At 54.2% G+C, this 17,997-nt stretch overlaps 1 protein-coding gene across 40 annotated transcripts in view; it reads left to right on the forward strand.

Moving 5' to 3' along the window:
- The window catches only part of MAP4 (microtubule associated protein 4), a 151,361-nt gene extending 133,896 nt beyond the window's left edge, over positions 1–17,465 (forward strand). For 12 of the 40 annotated variants that reach the window (XM_019723965.2, XM_074312421.1, XM_074312425.1 and 9 more), the window contains 9 exons: positions 2,436–2,649; positions 3,230–3,289; positions 3,408–3,700; positions 5,076–5,189; positions 7,032–7,124; positions 11,760–11,841; positions 13,528–13,640; positions 14,903–15,092; positions 15,217–17,465. In XM_019723965.2, the coding sequence (XP_019579524.2) occupies positions 2,436–2,649; positions 3,230–3,289; positions 3,408–3,700; positions 5,076–5,189; positions 7,032–7,124; positions 11,760–11,841; positions 13,528–13,640; positions 14,903–15,092; positions 15,217–15,224 (1,167 nt within the window). In that variant the 3' untranslated portion in view covers positions 15,225–17,465. Of the gene's footprint in view, positions 1–2,435; positions 2,650–3,229; positions 3,290–3,407; positions 3,701–5,075; positions 5,190–7,031; positions 7,125–11,759; positions 11,842–13,527; positions 13,641–14,902; positions 15,131–15,216 lie in introns of those variants that run through there. The other 28 variants (XM_074312423.1, XM_074312427.1, XM_074312428.1 and 25 more) reach the window with 10 other exon arrangements.
- Positions 17,466–17,997: the final 532 nt, after the last annotated feature.

The raw sequence follows: 17,997 nt of genomic DNA on the forward strand, positions 1-17,997 counted from the left end.
GTCACCCACACATTATTACCTAGAAACTGGTCACTTTGGAACAGTGTTTGATCGTTCTTGTGAGGAGAGGGCGGGTGGAGTTAGTCGCTGCTCTAACGTCTTGTTTTATTTGAGAAGGGCCTTTAAGTCCACCTGAGTTATTTTTTAAGTTCATGTTGGGAAGTAGTTTCCCACGTTAAAATGTCAGTGTTTTAATCTAATCTTGTAAAGAAAACTGGTGGAACCTAGGAATTTTATGTAGCCTAGGTTGAAATTCTGGCCAAGAAACAGAAATCCTGTCATAGACAAAGAATGATAAAATCTCACAAAGCTTTCTGATCCTCATTTACTCAGTTGACTGCTTTTCTGGATTTCTTTAAAGAAAACAGTATGTTTGAATAGGAGGGCAGAGGGAAGGTGACAGCACCTCTCTAATACTCAGCAGTGAACCCTAAGGGAGACAGAGGAGGCTGTGGGGGGAGGGAGGTGTCTAGTGAAATGGCCCTCGATGATGATGATGATGTATGCAGTACTGGTTCCTTTATATACATTAACGCCTTTAATTCTCTCTCAACAACCCAGGATATAGATATTAGTGCCCTCATTTTAGAACTCAGTTAAACAACCTCCCAAGTCTAGTGCTAGTATGTGGCAGAGGCAGAATTTGAACTTGGGTCTAACGCCAATCTTGATGCTTGCGGCCTCTGTCAATATGTTCTTTCCTGGCTGTTGCTGTGCAGCTTTTAGATAGCAGTCTAGTTACAGCTGACCTGAAGGGTGATCTGTGTGACTGTGAGTACTGTTCTCTGTCTTTTAGATAAGAAACATGGAAACTTTTTGAGAGCTGGAGAAAAACCAAAGTCTAATGAAATTTATTTTTATCTTTTTACCCTTATTTTGATAGAAAGATTTACAGATGCAAAGGGAAAAAAACATATTAAAAAATATGTAGATCTGTGGTTCTGGCAGAAGAGAAAATATAAATTGAGCAACAGCAGAGTGTCTCCAGTTTAGAAAGCAGGCTGGGTCTGCAGCTTGCCAAGGCCAAGAGCCTAATATGTAAAGAATATCTCATCCTTTAGAGATTTCTATCCCAAGTGCCTTTTTTCTAACTTCTTATATCATTATTATTCTTGCTAGCAATATATTGAGACCCCACTAGATTATTCTGAACCATAGTCATAGTATTGAAAATTTGAAGGAGCCCTCAGGAATCATCTGGTTTAGTCCCCAAATTCTAGAGCAAACTGAGGGCGGTCCCTCTGCACAAACTTCTGTGACATCTTCCGGACAGAGCTGGTAGCAGAACCTAAGGGTTCTTTGTGCTTATTGGGGACTTTATTTGTGGAAAGGGACATGACCCTGCATTTGCTGGGTTAGATTTTATTTAATCGGACACCAGCCCTGAATTTCTGAGCATATTTTTAGCTGATTTTCCATTTAAGCAATATTCTGTTTGTCTCTGCCAACATACCTTTGTGTGGCCATTTCTCTTGGTAAAGAGATGGATCCATGGTGTCTGTCTGATGTGGCTTACTCTCGAGTAATGTGCTCTGTTTGCTTATCACAATAGTATGTTCATCCCCTATTCCTGAGCAACCAGGCTAAATTGATTCCTTCACTTCCTTGCTGGTGACAGCACGCCCAGGATCCATGGAAGAGGAACTAGAAGGTGTCTACACTTGAGACTTTCCCCTTTGCTTGCAGTCATAGCTGTGACAGCTGTGCTCTCATTCCCTCTGTTGGTCAGGCCTGCACCCTGCGCCTGCCCCCTGCCGTCCTCTGTGCTCTCAGACTTCTCATCCTTGAGTCCCTAATATCACGTTATCACAGCTGGTCCTTAGAGCTCCTCTGTTCTAGCGTCTTTTATCAGACGACGAACGGACGCCCAGAAAGGCTCAGTGATTTGCCGAAGAACACAGTGTGAGTGGGGGCCAGACTGGGGCTGGAGCCCAGGCACTGACTTGACCGATTTGGCCAGTGTTCTCCCCGTCTGCAGCTCCAGCCTGGTCACCCACAGGGTGCATCTAAGCCAGATGAATAGCTAGGTTTGGCTGGTCATCATTTTTAATGTCTGTTTTGTGTATATTGATTAATCTTTGACCAAGTATTTAGTACACAGCATACATCAGTATTCAGTGCAGTAGAGCCTGAGGAAAACATGGTTTGTGGTGTGGTGCCCTCGCAGGGCCGTCATCCTCATTAGTGCAGGTTGGCTTGAGGTCATTTGGCTCCCTGTTTCCTGACCCCAGATCACACAGGACCCTACAGGGCCAATTTCTCACATTGTCTGGAGGACTCGACTCTTAGGGTCATATATATATTTTCCTGTCAATAGCTGCCAGACCCACACTACCCTGTTTTCTTGGTGAATGTGTCTATGGAACCATCCTTTGGCAGGACTCTCTGGGGCTATTGCTGACCTGCAGCTCTTCTTCCCACTTTCCTGTTACCAGCCTATTGCAGAGGCAAAGATTCCTGAGAAGAAGACCACGCCCTCCAAGCCGGCCACGCCCTCCAAGCTGTCGGCCTCTGCCCCGGCCTTCAGGCCTGGCTCCAAGAGCACCCAGACTGTTCCAAAAGCCACAAAAGCCACACCAGCTGCCTCTCTTGCCTCAGCTGGACCAAGCAGTAGGAGCAGCTCCCTGGCTCTGCCCAAGAAGCCCGCAGGTCAGTGTTGTCACCCTTCCCTCCTGTGGGAACCCGCAGGGAGGAGTGGGGCTGTGTCCCAGCTGTGGCTCCAGCCAGCCTCACGTAGAGCTGTCAGAGCTGCTTGTGCATCTGTCCTCCACGGGGTACGCTGGAATGGGGAGCCTTGATCTCCATGCAAGGTTGGCAGATAGGCGTATTCAGAAAAATTTTGAGTGAAGGGGACTCTTAGGAATTCTCAGGTCGGATTTACTTCTTAGTGTCACCACTGCACCCAGCACATCATGGTCATGGACCTACGTGATAAGATATAGGCCACTCAGTTCCATAGGTGTGTGTTGATATCCCCTTCTATTCCACATGGAAGGTATTAGCAAGACTGCAAAAGAAGATGCATGCCTGGCCTTAGACCCTGCAGCGGGCCCAGTCCGTCTGCATAGCCATCTAATGTGCTGCTCTATGCCCAGAGGCCAGCACAGCCCTGGCTCAGAGGGGACATTCAGCAATTGTTGAATGAATAAATGAATCTCAGTATTGGATGAGCCGTTCACTAGGTCCTCTTGTTAAACGTTGTGTCAAAAAGTGTATGTTTGTGGTGCAGGGATCAAGACTGAGGCAAAACCTACAGACATCAAGAAGACAGTCACAAAGTCTGCATCAGGTAATACCCTCCCCCACTTCGTGGAACCCTAACCTAAACCCCCACTCTTCCGTGCCTTGCAGGCTCCTTTCTGCTCGCCCCCTGAACGCTTGTTGTCTCTCATTCCCTACCTTTGCAGCTGACTTGAGTCGCTCAAAGAGCACCTCCAGCAATGCCATGAAGAAAAACGCCCCTGTCCCTGGGGCAGCCCCCCCAGCAGGCACGGTGCCCAGTCGAGTGAAGCCCACACCCACGTCTCCCCGGCCCTCCGGGACTTCTGCCATGGACAAGAAGCCCACGTCAGCCAGGCCCACGTCCTCTGCCCCCAGGCTGAGCCGCCCACCTACCAGCACTTCTGCCCCTGATCTGAAGAACGTTCGCGCCAAGGTTGGCTCCACGGAAAACATCAAGCATCAGCCTGGAGGAGGCCGGGTGCGTCCAGGGAGCTTGGGGTCCTTGGCATGCTGGCCCCTGCTTCTTTCCCTGCCTCATCTCACTTCTGTTCCCCAGGCTTGTCCTCAGCTCACCTCCAGGAGCGCAGCAGAGCGCGGCAGGCAGGACGTGGCCTCAGTGTCAGGGAGTTTGAGCCTGGGCTCCGTGCCCTGGCAGCTGGGAAGGGGTGGCCGAGCGCTGGGCTTTCTCTTCCCATCCGAGTCAGAGGACTCCTGTTTGTATGTTGGGGTTTAGGCTTATATTTTTGTTTCGAGACAAAAGGGTTCTTCTACTTTACAAAACAAACAGAGGAGGCCTCTGAGACTGAAGGAGAGACACTGGCCATGAACCCGGTGTGTCATGGTTCTCACCCCTGCACTTGGGCGACAGGAGAGGCAGCTGGGTGGAGAGTCTGAGAGAGGCGAGGGTGTCCTCTGGTGGCCAGGATGACTTGCTGCTGTGACTCCCGTCTGTCCTAAACCAAAGGACTGCTCTAGAGTGTTGTGATGGAGAAAGGCCCGGCAGGCCTTTGTGGTTGCATCCATCCCGGAATTGTTTAACTGTTAGCAACCATGGGGACTTGCTGTGTGGAAAAGGTGGTGGCAAAAGTCTGAGTTCCAGTCCCCGAGCAATGCCCTTCGTGTCTCCTATGTTATCTTGAGCACTTAAACCACTACTCCCCACTCAGGGCCGGCACTTCAGTTGCTTCAGTCCAGAGCTGTTAAAAGATTGAAGAGGGCCCGAAATGAAGCAGGATACTCGTACTGTTGGAAGACACTGATGGCAAACTGGGATTAGCCTGAGTGAGGGCCTGAGACTGGCCGCGGTGCCCCCAGGCAGGCCTTGGGCACTGCAGGGCGGCCGGCCCACCTCCCCGTCTGCTTTCCTCTTAGGTTTCATGGTGCCAAAGTCGCAGGAGGTCTTGGTGGGGAGTTGATTAACTTGGTCTGGTGATCAGATGATTTTCTGTTCTCAAATACCTGAAGGGTGTGACACTTCTGTCTTCAGTGGTGGCTCCCTGTGACCATGGCAGTTTGCTTGGGGGCAGATGGAACATTTGAATGGGAGGGCGTTGTGGCTGCTAAATGTAACTGCAACCCACCCTCAGGAGAATCGCTAGTCCAGCCCTCCTTCCTGCCTTTGCTTCGTGAATGGTGTCCTGATCTCTTCCCCACATCCCAAGACTTTGGTCTGCAGCTCCTCCCTCTGGCCTGGTCTGCCCTGGGAAATGGGTGTGATTTTCCCTAGGAGCACGGGAGGCCTGCTTCTGCCTGGTGGCCTGGCCTGGATTTGAGTTCCCAGCTTTTATTCCTATTTGGCATTTGGGCTCTTATCCTCTTGGTTTGAAATTTGCCCTCCCTTTATCTTCATCTAGGCCAAAGTAGAGGAAAAAACAGAGGCAGCTGCTGCAGCTCGAAAGCCTGAACCCAGTGCAGTCACTAAAACACCTGGCCCAGGTGCGAATGTGCAGAAACCGCCTGCGGGGAAAGTGAGTTTCACTTAGACTTTTACCTCTTGAAGGTAAAAGATGGTCAACTGTCCTTCTAGCCTGAGTCACTTTCCCTTCTAATCGCACTTTTTTTTCCTGTACTTGAACTGGTTTCTCCTCTCTCCTGTGTTCCCTCCTCTGTGTTCGATGACTCAGCCATCAGAAAAAGTTTTGTAGTAACCCTGAAAGTTAACAGTTTGGAGCCCATTAGCCCTTTGGGGAATATTTATTCAGCTGGATGAAATGGATCCAAAACTTTTAGCCACTTCCTTCACACTGACCTTGATCTGAAACCCGTCATGCGCGCGCGTGTACACACACACACACACACACACACACACACCACACACACACGCTGCACCCAGTTTCCTCCTCAGTAAGACATGGCACGGGTACCCTTCCAGCACCTGGCACCCCGGAGCTCCTGTGCTTTCAGCTGAGGGCCCCTTTTGTAACACTGCTCGGTACAGGGATGACTTCATTTGTCCTGGTTCCCCAAGTCACCTCTTAGGGTTAGGGTGCTCATTGTAACAGAATCCACCAGCAGAGGGGGTGCAGCATCAGCTGGAGGGCAGAGGTAAGCTAAACCTCTAGGTTCTTTCCATTGCCTCCACCCTGAACCAGGCCCTCCTGTTTGCTGCGGGAACCTTCTTCCCTTAGCTGTGCCAGGAAGGGGCTGCCAGAGAGGCCTGAGCTCCAGCCCTTAGGAACCAGGATGGATCTCAGCCCAAGGGATTGGTACAGTCAGCGAGGTGAGGAAGGCTGCGCCATGGCTCCGGGCTGACTCTGGGAGCTCCTGCAGGTCTTTGGCTCAGACCATGGTTCAGTAGAGAGTGTTTTTCTAACCAGCCATTCACCAGTGATGGTGTAAAGAAGGCAAGAAACGGTGAGGTATTTGGGTCTGAGTTTCTCAGGGTGGATTTCTCTGTTGTGCGGAGAACTCTTCAGTTTGGGAGCTGCGTCATTTGCAGAGGGCTCTGAAGGAAAGGAAGGAAGGACGGACGGAAGGAAGGAAGGAAGCTGGCAACTGTTCCTTCTGGAGAAGGCTCCAGAGGAATTCTTTGTTCCAGCCCTTAGAGCCTGAGCCTTGTGTGGCTCCACTCCAGGGGAGCCCTTTGCGTGCTGCGCCCTTGTGCATTGTTGTAGCCCTGCCTGTCTCTGCACACCAAACTCACAAGGCACAGGGTGGCATCTGGAGTGTTGAGTCAAAACAAAGTCTCCACCTGAACCCCAGTTGTGCTGTGCTCTCTGGAGCTGGGAGGACGTGGCTGCGCCTGCCCCCGCCTGGTGCCCAGGATTGTGTTCACAGCCGAGCGTTGTCCCTTCTTGCCGTTAGCGTTAGTCCTGGGCCCTGTGAGCCAGCTGCCCAGGCCTTTTCCCAGCAGCCTTTGCCTCCCCGAGGGGGGAGCAGCCGTTCAGGCCCTAGATTTCAGGGAAGTGCATCCTTGGGTGAGGACTGGTCCGGATGAGCAGGACCCTTGCAGAGAGGAGCCATGGGACACTGTGTGGCCCCAGCTCTGGGGAGGAGAGCAGGCAGGGGGCAGCGGGGCCAGCTGCTGTCACGTCAGCCTTGTGAACCCCAAGGAGCAGTGATGAGAACCCTGTTGTACTTACAACATCTGCTTCTGTCTTTGTGTTGTTTGTTCATGTTTTCACTCCTTTTCCTGCTCCTTCACATTCCTTCCTCTGCTTTCCACAGCTGTTCTGCTGAAGGTGGGGGCGGAGTTGTGACAACACTCTTTGTTGGTCACCATGAGCACATGCGGACTCACTGCCTGCCCTGTGTCCGTTCTAACCAGCCCTCTCCCTTTGTGTTGTTTTTTCTGTTCTCTAACACTCCAGGTCCAGATAGTCTCCAAAAAACTGAACTACAGCCATATTCAGTCCAAGTGTGGTTCCAAGGACAATATTAAGCATGTCCCTGGAGGTGGTAATGTAAGTATCAGCTCTGGATACCTGGCGTCTGAGACATAGTCCCCTGTGGGGCACACGGGGGAGAGGGCCCCCTGCCCGAGCTGGCAGGACCTGGCCCAGGGCTTTCCTCAGGAAGCAGACCCATGAGTGAGGGGAGACCTGGCTGCTCCCAGAGGCTGGTGAGCCTCCCCACAACACCCCGCCGGCACCCACTCGGCGTCTCCTCAGGCCTGTGGGTGGGAGGCCCTGGCCCTGGATTTCCCCCAGCTGCGTCACACCTGGTCTGAGGGTGGCGGTCAGCCGTGAGCCTGTCGCCTGTCCTGAGTCTGCTCCTGTGGTGCACACCTCTGTCTGTGCCCCCCCGAGCATGGCGGGGTCCACATTTCTCCAAAGCCCAGACTGGAATCCTCGTTAGTGTAGAACCAGGGTGTTAAACGTCTCCTCCTCCCCCCACCCGCTTTTCTCTCCTTTGTTACTCTCCTGCTCTTTCCCTCTTCTACTGCTCCCTCTCCTCTGCCGAGCTTCACGTCCCTCTTTCCTGTCTACTCTGTTTCTGCCGTTTTTTTCCTTTTCTGGTCCCTCCTTTATTCCTTTTTCCCTCCTTTTCTTTTTGTCCCCTTCCGTCTTGCATCTAGACATCCTTTCTATCCTGCCTCTCCAGTGCTCGCCCTAAGATCTGTGCTGGGGACACAGGGAGGTCCTGGTCGAGGGAGAGATGGGGCCAAGTGTCATTGTCAGTGTGTAAGGAGCACCCTGTTTTCCATGTGTCCCTGGGACAGTGTGCAGGTGAGCGGGGCTCTGCAGCGTGCACGGGCGTGTTGGGAGCCGTCATATGCAACCTCTGCCCTTTGCTGCTTCCCCACCTGCTTCTCCCCCCGCCCCAGAGTGAGAGAGCTGTTCTGTCTCCAACTCTGGGTTCATCCGGCTCTTCCTCCATACTGTCCTGAACTGGACTAAGTCCTGCTCTGCCCACCCTTCTGGTTGTGGGGCTGTGTCGCCTGCCCCTGTGGTGGTCCTGCCATCCTGCCCATGGCCTACAAGCCCCCCCAACCCCGCAGTTCTCTTGTGAGGAATGGAGCCATAGCATACCCCTTTCTTGCACACTCAGCTCCCCCTTACCGGACCTCCTTCCTCGTCGTCTCCCCACCAGTGTGGCTCCTCCTGATGTGGGCAGAAACGGTGTCCTTTGCACGCAGGTGCGCATGTTTGGCCAGCTTAGTGGTTGGTCAGACATAAGCCAGCCTTGTGCGGGATCAGCTGAAGTCAGTGGAACTTTTAAAGGCAGAGTCTGGTTAAGGTGACAAAGGTCCAGCCTGTGGGCGCCCAGGTAGGCAGTGACTCTAGCTTTTTGTCGTAGGCTTTTGTCCTAGATGAAGATAGAAGGTGATCAGGGACTCTGAGGGAATTGGGTCATGTGTGCGTGCGTACGTGAGTGTCACACAGAAATGCATTTATATACGTTGTGTGGTGTATATATAAGAGCTCTGAAAATAATCTTTATCTGTCACCTGCTATGGTCTTCACGCTACATACACGTGGCATCAATAAGAGAATTCGTGGAGGAGTGTATAGTTTTTACAGCATTTCCAGTTTTGGAGGCTTCTGCAAACAGCAGAGCTTTCAGATTCCGCCTGTGAGTAGTGTTTCCCGGTGGGATGAGGAGGATAAAGAGCCCGGGTGTGGTAAAGCCACGTGAATACACGCGCCGTGGAGGGCGAGTGTGCCTGCTCTGTGGGCCGTGCAGCACCGAGCGAGCAGCGCAGCCCCATCCCCGCCACAGCCCCTGCTGTGCAGAGATGCTGGAGTTACTGCCGGGTGAGAGGCTTGCAGCAGAGTCCTGGTTAGTGCGCCATACACCCACACACACGCAGGCACGGCCCTTCTCGAGAGCCAGAGGGACAGCAGGAGGGAAGAGAGCGGCTCCTCCCGGGGCTGCCCGATTTTAAATTTTGCAGCAGTTTTAATTCCATTTCACCTTGGGAGGGGGGACATGTGTGTGTAATAGGTTCCTAGACCTGTTGGCAGTGTCAGGTCAGTAGCTGATTTCTGCAGTGGGCCCGTGGGTGTCACAGACCAGTGGTGACGGAACACAGCTGCGCCAGGCACAGTGGGTACAGGCTTGGTCGTTTACCAAGTAGCTTCTGTTGGCTGGGGACATGGGGGCCAGCTCTGGAAACACATGTCCTAAGCCAGAGAGGCAGCACAGGACTCCCTAAAAGCTGGAGCGTCGAGGGGCAGCGAGTAGCCAGGGGACGAAGCGGGGCCTCTTGGAAGCCGATGGTGGGTCCTCCACGTCCCGGCCTGAGGAGGCAAAGTGCATCTCGGAGAGTGTCAGCCTTGGAGTGGGACGCAGTAAAGTTTTTAAAACTTTCATTATAGGAATTTTCAAACATGCAAAAGCAGAAAACAGTAGTGAAATGGACCGGATGGACCTCTTACCCAGCTTCATTTATTATCTTTGTGGCCAGTCATCTCCGTGTGCCCACGCTAATGATTTTGAAGCCAGTCCTAGATATATCATTCATCTGCACAGATCCAGTATATAACTTTAAAAGGGAACTCTTTAATATACATGTGTGTATATACATTTAAAAAAACCCACCAACATGTGAAACAGGTTTGCTTCTTTGAGTCAGGGTCCAGTAGGGTCCAGAAATCGATTGATGAGTCTCTTGTCTCTTATAATCGGAGCTGTCATGTACTCTACAAGTTACCTGTCTGGTTTTTTTCCCACAGTCATGTTTTTCATAAGTAAACTAAATGGTTTGTGCTAGACTCTGGGTTCTGTTGATTATCTCCCTATGGTTCCATTTCACATATTCCTATATCCCTCAATTTTCTTTACATTGATTTAGGTTTGATTCCCCCCCTACATTTTTAGAAGACTTTCATAGGGATTGATAATGTTTCTGCCAAGAGCCCATCATGTGTCACTCTTCTGGTCGTTTCTGCCTTTGTGATGCTGTCAGCTCTTGGTGCCCAGACCCACGGGTTCAGGCAGGTGGTTTTCTTCTGCATTTATTGGCTGGAATACACCTATAAAGTGAAACTTCCCCTTATCAACTATTCTTTAATTGAGGACTAGGCACGAGGGCAAGAAGTGGAGGCTTCAAGGCCACACACACCCCTGTCAAGGAATGTGTGGGCTCCGTACCTTGGTGAGGGCCCGGCCTTGGCGACAGACCTGTGTTGAGCGCAGCTCCTCACAAGTGGTCTCTGGGGCAGTGTGAGGTGAGCTTGCCACGATTGCTGCAGGGAACATTCGTTTAAGCAGCCGCCACATGTTTGGCCGGGAAAAGTACGCTTCCCTATGGCCCTGTGTAGGGTTAGTCTCGTCAGCACGATGAGACAAAGTGCAGGCTGTTGTTTTGATGGTCATAGGTGCTCTGTGAATAATTATTGAATCCGTAAGGCAACTGGTATCTGGTCGTTGCTGCTGTCCATTCAGGAGATGAGGTGAAGGCGAGATGGGGTGAGACTACAGCCAGGGAGGGCGTTGGGGAGGGCAGCCTGCGAACTGGGCCTTGAAGGGTGGGAGGAGGATGGCTCCTGACGGTCAGCCTCCCATTAAGGTGGCCGAGGCGAGGGTCCTTTGATACTTCGCAGTTCATTTTTGCACACACAGAAAAAGTCACTATACAATCAGGCTGAATGAATGGAAAGAAAAGCATTAGAGACTGTCTCAGAACTTAAAAAGGCCTTTCCCCTAAGCTAAACTGAAACTATGTAAAAGAATTTACCAAAAAAAAATAATAAGTGAGGATGGCTCAGGCAAGCTGATGGTTATGGGAGCTTAGTCTGCCATTTGCTGGGCTGTGGGGAGGAATACAGAAAGAGGACACCACATCTGTCCTCTTGGAACACAGTGGACACTGTATTTCCTGACACTGGAGAAGGGAAGACAAGGTCCTACAAGGTCACTGCTTAATCACATTGTGACGAAGCCCACCAGAAGGTGTGACACCTGCTGGCAATTCTCTGTGGGCCACTGCATGAAGGAGTCAATGGAGGTGGAAAGCCAGGCTCTTCCACGCTTGCGTGCCACTGGGTCACTCTCAGGGGCCCTGGAGTCCCCGTCCAGGGACCCAGCAGGAACTCCTGTCTGTAGATGTCATTTCCGGATTGAAAGACATCCCATCATGCCTGGCACTGAGATGGTTTTCTGTGGCTCCTGCAGGGCAGACATTGATGAGGGTCTCTTGGCTGGTTTTACATATGTAAGTTTATCTATTGATAGGTAGATACGTGCTGTCAGCCATGAGGGGAAAAGAAATGGAAGGAAATAGTCCAGTTAATCACTGGGCCAAGGAGTTGATGGGTAAGATTCGAGGTGGCACAGAATGGACATTTCAGGAGATTTGCATCCAGAAACCTGGGAGAGTTGCTGTCTGGCCGACACACGGATTGGGTCTGGAAGGGAAGGCCTGCGAGTGTGTGGAAACGTTGGGGGTGGGGTCAGAGCTACAAGCAGGGTCAGGATGGATCAAAGGGTCTTTTAAGCACTTGGGAGGTGACCGTGACCTTGAGTGGACTGAGATAGGAGCTTACAAAGGGAGAGAAACAGCTTGAACGTGGAGATTATAAATGGAACGTGGGTTTGGCTCTGACAACATCCCCTCTCTCTGAGACAATAAGATTTTTGTGCTTTCTTCTCAGGTTCAGATTCAGAACAAGAAAGTGGACATCTCGAAGGTCTCTGCCAAGTGTGGGTCTAAGGCTAACATCAAGCACAAGCCTGGTGAGTGGTGTCTCCCCTGCCCCAGGACACCTGCCCGTGGCCCTGCCATGGGCTGGCAGGGTCTCACCCCTTACGCCCATGTCATTCCATAAAGATCCCTGGAGCCACCCCTCACAGGACACAGCGGTGGAACAGTGTTGTCCTCAGCCCGTTAGGGAGGGGGAATGGGGGCGCTGACCTCTTAGTGGGAGGGGGAAGTGGGAAAGGCTGCCATTTGCATATGCATCGTCTTGACCTGCTGTACAAGGTGCTGCCGACCAGCCCTAGGGGAGAGGTGCACTGCAGGCTGAGGACACACTCCAGGAGCTGATACCGAAGGTCCAGAGAGTGGGTGGTCTCACCTGTCAGACTCTGGAGCCAGAGGTGTTCCCACAGTGCAGTGTCTGCCACCAGCTCTGGCAGGATGGAGCCGCTCAGTGAGGCTGCCGGCCGAGGGCATGGATTTTACAGCCGCAGTGTGCGGTTTCCTTCCAGCCTCGCAGGCTCTGGCCATCTGGGCTCTTGTCTGAGCAGAGCCTGGGCTCTGGCCTCAGCTGTCACCCTGACAGCCTCGTGTGCCCTGGTTCGCGGATCCACAGCAGATTTGGGGCGGGAGGTACCGTCGCGGCCTCAGCCTCAGGCCCTGGCTGGTAGGTGTGGCGTCTCAGAGGTCAGTCACCAGGGGCTGGTTAGGGGAAGGCCAAGAAAACTCCATTCCCTCTTAGCAAACCTGGCATCTGTTTTACAATGTGTTCTGTTTAAAAGGATGGAAACAATTCAGCCCTTAACTAACCTTCCTTTTCCCCCCTTTTATCTGGATCTCTCCATCCTTAGTGACACTGAGTGACCTGAGGTCATTTTTGGTGGGGGGCTAGGACTCCAGTGTGCAGGACACCTGGAGATTGGGCAAGAAGCCTGCTGTTGATGGGAGCTGAAAGGAGATGGTTGCGTGAGAGACCGTCTCAGAGGGAGCCGACGGGCTGGTCGGCGGTGATGCTGGCCCTGAGCCCACGGCCACACTGGCCTGTGATCCCTAAGTACAGGCTGCTCCCCGCACACCTCCGCCCAGGGGCGCTGGGTCCTGGGGCTGGCCTGGCCCTTTCACAACTCGGGCCCCACGCCCTTTGCGTTCCCTTCTCTCACTACAGTGTGATTCTGTTTAATGGTTCAGACAGCCCGCATTTCCATCCTGTCTCTGTCAGCCACTAGCTTGGCAGTGACTTTGGGGAAGTCACTTCTCCTTTCCAGCATCAGTGCTAGCAGCTGTAAAACAAAGGTCCTGACCTTGACGGACAGGACGTTCATGGGGCTGGAAGGAGGCTGGTCAGTTAGAGCGACTTGTTACACTGCCCGAGAACCAGAAGCAGACGTGCACTTGGCACTTTTAGAGGCTCGCGCTGCACTCCACGCCCACCCAGCCTGGTCAGCAGCTGCACGGGCTGCGGCTGCAGTGGTGAGAGGGTGACTGCTGTTCTGTGGAGCTGTTCCCTCTGGCTGGATGGAGAGATGGTCTCAGCCTGTCTTTGAGAAGAGCAGCCCCGTTTTGACAAGTGTGTTCCTTGTGCCTCATCTGTCCTCAGAGCCACAGGGAGCAGGTCACATTTTCCTGGTTTCTGTGTTGGGCACTTAGCCCTGTGTTGGCGCCTGGCTCTGCCTGCAGAGGTGTTGCTCTGCGACCCTTAGGGACCAATGCCCTTGTGGTTGCAGGTGGAGGAGATGTCAAGATTGAAAGTCAGAAGTTGAACTTCAAGGAGAAGGCCCAGGCGAAGGTCGGGTCCCTGGATAACGTGGGCCACCTGCCTGCGGGAGGCGCCGTGAAGGTAGTGAGTGGGCATGACAGGGACGCAGCAGGGGGGTGGGGGGTGGAGTCGGGGTCCCAGCAGGTGGGTGCTGTCACCGCCCCTCGGTCTCCTCAGGAGTCATGTTTCCTCCTCACCGTGGCTGTTTTCTCATCGTCTGTCATTAGTCGTGGGCGAGGCAGGAGAGGCGGAGACCCTGGCTGGAGACAGCCTTCTCCTGAGACCATGGCCTGCCTTACGTTTTGAGCTTATCTCAGCCGTTTGCAGAGGGACTGTGGGCTGGGGCGCAGGTCACCACAGGGTGGGTGGTCTGCACGGTACAGCTGCCCCCACCCATCCACTCCCTGAAAGAGGGGAGTGTGGGTGCATGCCTCATGTCCGTTGCAGGCCTGGGAGCAGGAGAGCACATTTTCAGCTGCCTGTGGCCTGTCCCAGAGGCTTGTTCGAGTGTCAGGGTCCACCCTTGGGACTGGCTAGGCCTCTCCTCCCTGCCCCCTCTCTCCTCCCTCCCTCCTTCCACGCTCCTGCGAGACCCTTTGTGTGCTAAGATGCTGTCTATCCTTTGTTCCATGTTGTCGGTGGGTTTGAGGCCGCGGGGCAGCCTCTGGCAGGCTTCCGTGCTGAGCGAGGAGAGGGGACAGGAGCGCCCCACGCTGGGCCACCCCAGCCTCCCTCAGTGCTGATTCAAGCCCTCAGTAGCCTCCTTGAACACTTGGGGTCCTGACTTCACAGGCTCTTGGTTCACATCCCCACCCTTCTCTAGTCTGTCTCTGAGGGGTGCGGGCTCAGGGGTAGTCACTTGTCCAAGGCCACACTGCAAGTGTGTGCACACGAGGGTTTACACCTGGCCTTTCGGACCCCAAGTCTTGTGTTCTTTTCTTTATTCACTTTATCTCCCTTTCTTTATTGTTTCTGGAATCATCTTTCTCATACTGCCTGGCCTGCGGCATCGCTGAGATGGTTCCTCAGCCTGTTGCTAACCATCTGCTATCTCAATTTTAGTGGGTGTCAGCCTGGTTGAGAAGCCTGGCACCTCACCTCGGAGGCTCCCAGAAGCCTCGCACTTCACAGACGAAGCTCCCAGTGTTACTAGCCAGGCTGTGCTCTTCCTGCCAGGAGTGATTCTCATGGGTGGGGGGTGGGGGGGTGCACCTGTCCAGAGTTTCCAGGTGACTGCCCCTTAACCAAGGGGGCGGGGGCTGCGTGTAAGACCCACCACCATCACCCCATCCCATTCCCTCTTGGACTGACCCTACACTGTCTCCCCCACTGTTTCATTGTAGACCGAGGGCGGTGGCAGTGAAGTCCCTGCGTGTCCGGGCCCCCCTGCTGGGGAGGAGCCGGCCATCCCTGAGGCAGCGCCCGAAGCTGGCGCCTCCACTTCAGCCAGTGGCCTCAGTGGCCACACCACCCTGGCAGGGGGTGGTGACCAAAGGGAGGCCCAGACCTTGGACTGCCAGATCCAGGAGACAAGTAAGTGGCTGGGCTTGGCCTGAGGGCCAGCCAGGGGCCCTGCCACTGGCTGCAAATTGAAACTCCTTTGTTTTTTGACTAGAGTGTGGCCTAAATTTTAATGCAGCAACCTTTTATTTTCCAGGCATCTAATGATGACATTCTGGTCTCGTCTTCCGTCCCCGTTTGTCCCCCTCTTGTCTCCGTCGTTACCCTCTCCTTTCCCTCCTCCCGTGTCACTGCAGATTGAGACCTACAGGCTGACGTTCCGGGCAAACGCCAGGGCCCGCACCGACCATGGGGCCGACATTGTCTCCCGCCCCCCCTACTTCCCTGGTGGCCCCAGCTCAGGCCCCCGGGCCCTTGGGCTGCTCACTAGACCTGTGACCGCTGGGGTGCTAGGCAGCCCTCTGGGGCCCTCCCTCTAGGCCCCCTCCCCCCAACCCCCCACCCCTGCGTCTCGCTTGCCCAGGGCAGCAGCAGTCGTCCCCACACCTTTCACTCCCTGCCCCAAGCCCAGTCCTTGCTTTGCTCCTGTCCCATTGTCACATCCCTGCTCCAGGGAAGGGTCTGGGGGGTGTGGGGTGGGAGAGGGGGGAGGCTAACCTGGGGTCTGGGGCGTCTGAGAGAGGGGCCTAGATTCCAACTTCCTCTTTGTTTGTTTGGGTATTTTTGGACCAAGCCCAAGAGAAACTGACATACCCACCCTCCTTGCTGTGTCCACCTGGAGGGCAGAGTGAGATGTCCATGTGATGGCCCGGCCCTGACTGTGTCCCCTGGAGCCCGCTAAGCCACTGCCTCTTCCTTTAACCCCACAACGGTGCCCACCACGTGGGTGGTGCCAGATGCCTCTTGCCACCCTGCCCACATTAGTTAGGGTCAGTGCTGCCTATCCCCGCTGCTTGCCGTACCTGCCTAGCTGCTGTCATACTTTTCTTGTTTTATTCCTTTCTTTTTAATAACCTAAAAACTGGTGGAGTAGTTTTGCAGGTTGAAGTCATGTCTAAATGAAAGTCCTCGGCAGGTGTTGAAGGAAACGGGGGGTGGGGGTGGAGATCCTTAAGCTCCAGCCTGGAGCTCAGGCACTTGGGGCTGCCCCAGTGGGGTTGGTTAGCTCGGGCCCTGGAGGTGATGTGGGCAGGGCAGTGATGTGTGGGGACAGGCCTGGTGAGCAGGCTGGGCACGCTAGGGGCTGCTCAGTGTGGACTGGTGGTTCTGGCATTTGGTGTGTATGCTGCTTTTCTTTTCTAACCAAGAGGCTGGTTTTGGCATCTCTGTCTCATTCCTGGGATCTGGTGGAAGATACAAGGTCAGGGCTGGGAAGGGCCATGGAGGTCCAAATCCTGCATGCTTGCAGGCCTAGAGCACTTTGCCCTTCGCTGCCAGGGAGTCTGAGAGGTCCAGAACTCATGCGGAGAGTGGGGAATCAGGTCCGGAAATTGAAAAATAAAGGCATGAGACTGAGGCCATCCCGTGTCCCTGAGAGCCTGACTGGGGAGGGGGAGGGGAGGCGAGGCCAGCCTGTGGAGGGGTGTCCCAGTTAGGCCCGCTCTTGGGGTGGCTGCAATGAGAAATCCCGGGAATCGTATTGGCATGAAGATCTTACTGCACTTGTATTTTTTGTATTAAAGTTTGCATGGTTTCTAATAAAGGATTAAAATCTACCGGTTTGTAGTGACATGGCCTGAGTGGAGGCCCCTCTGGAAGCACTCTTTCTGCAGTGTGGACATTGCCCCTCGCCCTCCCCGCCCTCTGCTCCTGTCCCCACAGCTGAGAAGGTAGCGGCTGGTGACATAGGTTCAGGTTTGATCTCCATGCAGATGGGAGCAACTCGGGGGGCAGGTCTCCCCATTTCTGAGGTAGCATTTCGCTGGGGAGGTTTGCCACAACCCCAGCTCCGAGCACACATCAGAAAGTTGCAGGTCTCGTGGAGAAAGTGCTTCCGGCGCCAGACTGTCTCCAGGATGGGAGCTCAGGGCACCCGTGTCGTCAGCAAGAGGGGCGAGATGAAGCCGTGGGGGTGGGGCGCGAGGCATCACGGGTGATGTGCACCAGCGGGTACCTGCGCCCTCCCTGTGACCCTGGGCCAGAAGGATGCTGTGGCCGACAGGCGCCTGGTCCTGTCACTCCTGCAGCCAGTGGTTGGGGTGGGCGTGAGCCAAGCAGAGCTAGCTCTCTGGTGGCCTGGTCGCAGCTCCCTCAAGCCGGTGGCTGAGGTGGCTGCCCTGTAAGATGAGGCCCAGAGGCCCATGTGCTCTGTCCACTCTGCGGCCACCTGGGGATGGGACGTGGATTTCTGTACTGTCCGATTCGCTTCCGGTTCAGCCACTACCCGTGTCAGTCTGATTGTTTTAACGATTTCAACAGTAAATAAAGCTCATGACGTCCCAGCTCGCAGGCCCTGTCTCCTGTATGTCCTGCCTTCTCTCCAGTCCAGCATCCATGCCCCTGCCCCCGGCTCGTACCCTTGCATTGAGGGACTGGTGTGCGCTGTGCAGTGCCGATGACCGCAGCCCTTTCTGTGAACACGTGGGGATGACCTAGGGGATGGCCAGCTGTGTCCGGGCCGCCGCACAACCTGAGGCCCTTTGAGGGTTAAGGTCCAACCCTGTGGGTGGCAGCCGGGCTGAATGAGCACACATACTGGACCAGGGAGACCCAGGAAGGGGCTGCTCAACACCTGCTGTCCCAACCTGCAGGGACAGTGAGTTGTGACAGCTGCCAGTGGCGCAGGTACCGACAGGAGCAGCTGTGAGACGGGGCTGGCCCAGTACTGCAAGCTGGCGGAGCCCATTGGGGTTCAAGCTGAAAGGCAGGTCTAAGCTGCTTCCTCCCCAAAGACAGCGCTTCCACTTTCTCTCTGGGACCGTGGCCCACAGCTCAGCGTGCTGAGGCCCCAAGAGGAGCCCCCAGAGGAGAGCAATGC

The sequence above is a fragment of the Rhinolophus sinicus genome, linkage group LG10 (assembly GCF_036562045.2).
Source record: "Rhinolophus sinicus isolate RSC01 linkage group LG10, ASM3656204v1, whole genome shotgun sequence".
Classification (NCBI taxonomy): Eukaryota; Metazoa; Chordata; class Mammalia; order Chiroptera; family Rhinolophidae; genus Rhinolophus; species Rhinolophus sinicus.